This window comes from Procambarus clarkii, unplaced genomic scaffold (assembly GCF_040958095.1).
Source record: "Procambarus clarkii isolate CNS0578487 unplaced genomic scaffold, FALCON_Pclarkii_2.0 HiC_scaffold_117, whole genome shotgun sequence".
Lineage (NCBI taxonomy): Eukaryota > Metazoa > Arthropoda > Malacostraca > Decapoda > Cambaridae > Procambarus > Procambarus clarkii.
In genome coordinates, this window is record NW_027189150.1 from 1,763,904 (window position 1) to 1,772,163 (window position 8,260).

At 33.6% G+C, this 8,260-nt stretch overlaps 1 protein-coding gene across 1 annotated transcript in view; it reads right to left on the bottom strand.

The window, feature by feature from the left end:
- LOC123752092 (nuclear pore complex protein Nup54-like) overlaps nucleotides 1-5,409 on the bottom strand; it is a 41,246-nt gene extending 35,837 nt beyond the window's left edge. The window contains exons 1-5 of the mRNA XM_069320339.1: nucleotides 5,304-5,409; nucleotides 5,012-5,162; nucleotides 4,776-4,893; nucleotides 4,315-4,390; nucleotides 3,647-4,185 (exon numbers count right to left, since the gene is read on the bottom strand). Coding sequence (XP_069176440.1) covers nucleotides 3,647-4,185; nucleotides 4,315-4,390; nucleotides 4,776-4,893; nucleotides 5,012-5,162; nucleotides 5,304-5,409 — 990 coding nt within the window. The remainder of the gene's footprint in view (nucleotides 1-3,646; nucleotides 4,186-4,314; nucleotides 4,391-4,775; nucleotides 4,894-5,011; nucleotides 5,163-5,303) is intronic.
- Nucleotides 5,410-8,260: the final 2,851 nt, after the last annotated feature.

Below are 8,260 nucleotides of genomic sequence, written 5' to 3' on the forward strand. Positions count from 1 at the left end.
AAATAGGTATCCACAGTATGTAAAGTGTTATGAGCCAGTTGGTCTCGTATATGAGTCTCAGATATTTGATAGATTCAGTCATAACCTAATTGATGGTTATATAATATCAAATAATGATGACCAATACTTATTCAGCCCATATGTCTGTCTTGGGTTACTGACTCGAAATATCAAAATCCTTCCTGTCATATATACTCATTTGCTATTCCCCAGAGGAAACGTTTTTGTAATTCAGAAGTCTGATGTAATCTGGTGTGTTCTCGGAAATTGCAAAGTGGCTCCTCCAAATACTATAGTTAATTGTATGAATGACCTCTAATTTTTTATAGGCTTTAGGGGACGTCGCACTTGGCCTACAACTTTCATGTTTGTTTAAGTTAATTTGTTTATATTTGAGTTAAAACGAATTAACTTAAATAAACTAACACAACAAGAAAATCACTCTGCCTTATTAGGCAAATGGGGTCTTTTTTGCATAGTGGCTGAGAAGTACGTTCTATGCCAGAGAACAAACGTCTCGGCCTACTGTGCAAGAAAGACCCCATTTACCTAATAAGGCTGAGTTCATTAGATTATTTTTAGTCTCCTCACCTGTGTTCTATACTCTGTCAGAATCAATCAAAATAACAGTTTGTGAACTGGTAATAAATAATAAGCCCAAATACAAAATATAATTCTTTACTGATGAGTATTTAAACCAAACCAACCATATATATATTGAAAAACGAGCGAAACGGCATTTTACTTTTTGGTGCTATGAGTTTTTACATAAATTTTCATTATGCCGGCATTTTTTGGTACATTTCTGATTATTTCTTTTGCAAATACATCTATGATTTAAACAAGATAAAAGTTTACAGTGGCATACTAATTGTTTCAAGTGCCTATTATCACTGAGAAAGTAATTTGATTGTCTACGAACAATCTCACGAAGCCCAAGTTGTTGATTCTTATTAATTTCGTTTGGCATTATTCTTTCGATTGTTTTATCAAAATCGTTTCTTGATAGATATTGGTTAATTGTTCCAAATTTTGTAGCTACACGATATAAATCTCTTTCATTGTCTATTTCGATGATAATTCCACTGATTGTTCGCATTCCTGTTTTGTTTTCCCTATCTTCTTTAGGTATTATCACATTAACAGTATCATATAGGCTAACAGGTGTTACATTTGCCGATGACAATTGTAACATTTTTGAGGCATTAGTTATCTGACGCTCATAAACTTTGCTTCTAATAGTTCCTAAATTTTCAATATGTAAATTATATGAATCGTTATTTACTTCAGAATTATTATTATCATTAGGTTTACCATCTTCTAAATTACATAATCTTCTATTTATTATTACTTTAGGCGACAGCACAATACCAGGTGATGATGGTGTTGGTGGTGATAATATAGGGGGTAATGAAGGTGGCGGTATTTGTGGCAGGGATAATATGGAAGTAGAGGCAGTTGTAGCACCAGCAGCAACAGTAACAGTAACCTCCTCAACCTCATCAAAAATTATTTCTTCCATATCTGGCAACGGTGAAGAAATCTGACGCAGCAGCGGACTTGATGATGACAGGGAATACTGCAATTATATAAAAAAAAATTTAGTATACAGAAATTAATTGAGGACTCTTGTTTTCCAAGCTTGAACTGAAAACAAAACCAATAAATATTAAGGAATTTTACCTTTGCTTCTTTGCCTCTTTTTTCTTCATCCTCTTTGTCTTCTTCTTCTTCTTCTTCTTCTTCTTCTTCTTCTTCTTCATTGTCATCATAGTGACAGTTATTGAACAATTGGCTATATATTGAGGGCGAAAGACTAATCTTCATAACTATTGGCGGTTCTATACCAAAAACTGCCTTGTAAGGCGATATGCCAATTCCACGTGAATATGCTGTGTTTTTGGTGAATTGCACAAAGGGAAGTCCAGCTGACCAATCTCGCGTTTGATTCTCACACATCCAACTGCCAAGCATTTTGATTACATCCCCATTCGCACGTTCAATGCTCCCTTGGCTCTGTGGATGACGAGGTTTGCTATTAATGAGGAGCATGTTGGGCCACATTTCGTTTTTTAGCTCTTGAATCACCTCTGCCACAAATTCACGGCCGTTATCGCTCTGCAGAATTCGTGGGGCTCCCAAGAGAGCAAATATATCGAGTAAGTGGCGTGCCACTTCAATCGCCCGTTTACTGCGAAGAGCTCGTAAAACCGAAAACTTTGTTAAATGATCCTGATAATGTAAAATATATTTATACACACATCCTCCTTCTTTTTGCATATTTATTAAGTCCATTTGTCCTCGCTCCGCAAAACTGGTCGATACAATGGGCCGTATTACCCCCTTTTTTCGTCGAGGAAGTCGTTTCAAATTGCATATGTGGCAGAGTGAAATAAAGAGTTTCACCGATTGTTGAGTGACGTTAGCGATAGTTTTACTTGCTTCAAAATAAGTTCTTTTTTCTCCTCCGTGACAAACTGCTCTGTGTGCATCATAAATCGTATCATACAATTGCCCTTGATGTATGAAACGACGACACATCCGGCCAGGATCAGCTGTTGTTGTGTTGTTGTTGTTGTTGTTGTTACAGCCGTAGTAGAATTGACGATTGTCACTGGTCAGTTTACGCTTGGTCCCCCGCTTCATTCTTCGTTCAGTTTCGTCGATGGTTACTAAGACGTCATCCCCAAATAGATTTTTGACATCATATCGAGACAATAGATCATATTCATGAGAGGTCTTTGTAGTCAGTTTCAATTTAGCATTTTTGACTTCCTCGATGTATTGGGCTAATTTTTCTCGAGTGAAAATTTTCCGGCTTCCATGCCCACCTTTTTACAACATTTGGCTAATTTTTAATTCAAATTCCTTTTTTTGTATCACCTCTTCTTCTCTCTCACACCCTTCATTAACTTTTTGTCCCAAAGGTAAAGACGTGGATGATGAAGGTAATGGTTCTTCATCAACACTAGTATCGTTATTATCACTTCTTTCTTGTTGTTTCTGTCCACATGTTAATGGAGAGGAAATTGTAGGTGTGTCCTCCATGCTGGAGCAAAATCGACTGACTCTGATATTAACCCTCACACGCTGAATATTTTATATTGACCAATCACTGGCAGGCTTTCTTGGTTAAGCTGGCAGTTTACAGTTTGTGCTTATTTGACTAAATTATTCCTGTAAGACAACACAAACATTGTTGTTACATTCTAGGTCAATTATTTCAAGTTTCCGTTAAAATGTCAGTGTCATCAATATCTAGCAAAATTATTATAATACTTTGCCTAATGGGCAGAGTGCACTTATTGTATGTGGAAAAAAAAAAAAAAAAAAAAAGGAACTAGACTAAAATTTAATTTATTGACTATCATCAATTCAATGTGTGTGTTGCGGGTTACAAACAAAAAATCAGTGTAGCATCATACCCTCCCTGAGAGAGTGAAATATCATCAGTTCAATGTGTGTTGCTTGTTACGAACCAAAAAAATTCAGTGTAGCATCATACCCTCCCTGAAAGGGTGGAGGGAGGTGTTAAACAATGATAGGGTTAATTACCAATGTTTGAATGTGGTTTGGGGAAGTTGGTTGACGGTTAGCCAATTTCCTTAACTCTCAAAACTTAGCTGATGTTCTTCTTTATGTTAACGACCACTTGTATATCTTCCTTAAGTATGTTAACTATAGCCTGAAGTGCATCCTGCTGCCATTTTAGGTATTGTGATATATCCTGCACTTTGTCAACAACCAGTCCATACCGTTGGGCTCGCGGAAAACTACCAGGCTTTATAGACTGAGCCATTAGTTCATTCAAACATCCCTTGAGGTCCTGCAGCTGCATATACAAGTTTTCTAATCGCAGTCGAATCTGATCCTCTATTTCTTCTAGTGGTAGATTTTTTTTCCTTTCAACCTCTTGTGCTGACACCAATTTTAGAACTCGGCGCATTATATTTGTCTGTTTCAACTTAAAATTCTGAATGGTAACTTTAATTGTCGTCTGCATACAACTTAATTGTCTTATTTCATCCATGATATTCTTCATACTATTATGAATTTTATTGCCATATTCTTCTTGATACTTGAACTGTTTCTGTAATTCCTGAAATACCACTTTTACAACAGGTATCAATTTCTTTGGGTCAGGATTTTTTTGCTTGCCCAGTTCCCACAATGCTGGATCAATTCCTATAAACAATAAATAATTTATTTTAATTTTTAATTCCACAAATGTAGGAAAAAAATACCCCGTAATATCTTCACTTTTGTCATTATGTCACGATAAGTAGATGGATTGGTCATATCAAAATCATTTACCTCTTTGCGGTGTATCAAGATATTTCTTCATTTGTTGTTCAGTTAAAGTCAACATTGGAATAATCTGTTCAATAAACAAATTCTGAAACAGAAAAAGTAGGCATTTTTGTCTCTGTCTGGCTATCTACCTGCCTGTCTATCAAAAAACGTTCCATTAATAATGTCCCTTTTAAGCTAATTTGATTATTTAAGCCAACCTGATATCAATTCCCATTAAATAGATTGGTGCAAGCTATAATAAGGCTTACTTAGGCTTACCTTAAAAATTGGATTGTATGATGCTCTTAACATATGACTAAAGGTGTCAGTGGTAGATGCACGTTGAATCTCTCCTAGAAGGTATATTATAATATAGAGCAGTTTGCATAATACCATACTTGAAATCATTTTTTATGATAATTATTATTAGGGAAAACATTATAAAATCTTTAAATTCTTTTACCATTAGGAAAAACTTGCTGAATGTAAAATCTGAAGTTCGTTTTGTTTGGTACTTCAGCAGCAAAAATTTCATTAACAACAACTTCATTACCTCCGAATAATAGACTCAATGCTGAAATAACTTCCTGTTTGTAGGCCCTGGAAGAATAAAAAAAAAATAAAAAAAAACATTTTTTAATGTTCCCGGATCCTAGTCATATTTAACACTGAAAAATTATTAGAATATTATACAAGTATATGATTATTAATTACTTACTCCACTTCTGAAAGGCCCCTTCCAATTATAATTTGCACAATACCATCTTCATTACGATAATTGGGAATTTTTGTATAGCAAACTACTTTGAAACGACAATATGGATTTTCAGATGTGAACTCTACAGGTGACATATTGGACGAATAATAACCTGGAATAAAATTCATAAAATTATACTTTATTTTAATTATATACATTTTACAATATTATAAACAACTAGTCAAATCTACTAAGTTTTCCATAATGGTTTACTCACTACCTCATTGAAAAAAAATAAAATCCACATATTTACCTTTACCAAACCCCCAAAAAGCTTGAAGTTGATTCCACTTTCGCAAGACCTCATCATTTTCATTATTGAAGTAGGAAGGAGCACAGATTGCAATATGTAATGCCATTGATGATGAGCCCGGTTGTTGGTGAAGCATCTGAAACTGATGATTGCCCCTATTTGATTCGACCAGTGAAATAAAAACAATGTTCATCGAATCCTCACACATTATGGTGAAACCATTTAACACACCATCTCACCAAATGACCTACAACAGATCACAATTGCCTTATGTTTGTAAATATATATTAATTTAACTAGTCAGTGGTATGAAGAAAACATTCAATAAAACATATCACTAACTAGTACAAATCAATAAATATCCAGCGACAGGCCTCCGTTGCAGAAATAGGAAAGCGTCTTTTCTTCACAGAAGTTCGTTTGTCAAATATTATGGAAAAAAACAAAACAAAAAAAAACACTTCAATCAATATCATAATGCGCTTCTGTTGATAGGTCGAATTAAAAATTTTAACAATAATATATATCCAGCAGACAACATTGAGTTAACAACCACACTTCTTTTTGGTAAGACGAAACTTTATAGTTGATCTGGTGGTTTTCAGTCTATGACAAGCAGGCAACCCACAATCATCATTAACACATGAAGACACATGTGTATGCAAGAGGGTTGAATATAAGATTAACACCGAACAATGTGGATGTCTAGAAACTACTACATGATGACGAACCCGGCGAAACATTAGACAAATCGGGGTACAAGTTTTTTTTTGACATGAAGCACTGTGGGCAAATTCATACAGCAACACATTGGTTCCATCGTGGTTAGCAAACCATTCTAATATTTGTAATAAACTTTGAGTATTAATTTCACAATAACGTTGTTTTTTTTATATAGTCTCAGGCGTTATATTAACCAACTTTCTCAAAGCCACATTTTCATCATTGGAATGGATATGGTTTTCTATTTTAACAATAATAGACTTGCTAGTTGAAGTAGTATCTTTTTTCTCTTTTATCTTCTTCTCTTCGGCTCCCTCACTGATATCGCTAATATCATCCTAGAAAGATTAGATTTCATCACAAATGCACCTGAGACATTATTTATTTATTTATTATAATATAGTGTCCAAAGCTTCATCATGCTTATCATAAAATAACTTTTAGGTACTTACACCACAAGATTCCTTGGATAGCTCCATTACACAGTAGCCCGTATTACTACTGAACAGGATTCTGGCATACTGGTTGACTGGACTGGATACGGAGGCTCTTATATATTGTATCACCGGCATATTGCATGGAACTTAATGTAATGATTCATTTCTCTCTTTGAATTATATTCATTGGTGAATATAAAATAGAAAAGTTGATTCAATGGCGATAACCAAACTTGGTGTTTACATCGGACGATAGTAGCACTGCTTGGTAATCATGTGATATGTTGATATTTTATAAAGAAGATTATGGTTTTGTTATTATGTCCATAATTACATACCTTATATTTTGTAGTCTTGTAATTAGTGGAAAGAGAGAATGTAAGGTATTTAATTCATTATTCATCAAGTCAAAATATAAATATGATAAGTAAAATAGTAAAAGATAATAGATATATATTTTTATTTTTATATTAAATTATTTATATTCTATATAAAAAAACATCTTCTATTCCATCCATCAACTAATTAACTAAAAGTCTGAATCTAATGTAAAAACACTGTATTGATCTGAATTCATTACACCATATTTTTTATATTCACTTACTTTTTTTTCATAAAAATTAGTTTTCCCTTCTAATGAGATATTTTCCATAAAGTCAAATGGATTTTCTACATTATAAAGTTTCTTAAAACCGAGTTCAAAGAGAAGTCGGTCAGCCACAAATTCTATATACTTCCCCATTAGATCACAGTTCATACCAATAAGTTTGATTGGCAAGGCATCTGTTAAAAATTCTTGTTCAATCTTCACAGCATTATCAATGATAGAATATACATATTTCTGATCAGGCTTATTAATCAAGTACTTAAATATCAAGCAAGCAAAATCTGTGTGTAACCCTTCATCTCTAGAAATCAGTTCATTACTGAAGGTTAGACCTGGCATTAAACCACGTTTTTTTAACCAAAATATTGCAGCAAATGAACCACTAAAGAAAATACCCTCTACTGCAGCAAAGGCAACAATGCGTTCGGCATATGTTGCCGTTCTATTGGTAATCCACCTTAGAGCCCAATCAGCTTTTTTCTTAACAGCTGGCAGCGTTTCAATAGCATTAAATAATCTGTTCTGCTCCTGTAAATCTTTTATGTATGTATTAATAAGTAAACTGTACATTTCATTGTGAATATTTTCCATGGCAATCTGAAAACCATAAAAACACCTCACTTCTGGTATTTGTACCTCTTGGCAGAAACGTTCAACAAGATTTTCATTGACGATACCATCTGATGCGGCAAAAAATGCTAGAACATGTGAAATGAAGTGACGTTCCTCTTCATTAAGTTTCTGTTCCCAATCTACAATATCCTTTGACAAGTCTACTTCTTCAACTGTCCAAAATGATGCTAGCGCCTTCTTATACATTTTAAAGATATCATGATTTTTAATTGGGAACAATGTAAAACGTCCTGGATTTTTAATCAAAAAGGGTTCAATCATCTGAAAAAAATATATAAATAAATAAATAAAATATTTATTTTAACATTGTGTTCACTATCATAGCATAATAAACGAATGAAATTATTGAATTTTGAGTAAAAAAGAGATTAATTTACTACGTACATGTTCTTCCATCCTATATTTTATGTAAACTAAAATAGGTACACATACATATATATATATATATACATACATACATATACATACACACACACATATATATTCTTTTCTTTGACACGCTTCCCAATGAGCAGTATCCATTATAACACCAGGCAGTAATACTTCCTATGTTTTGA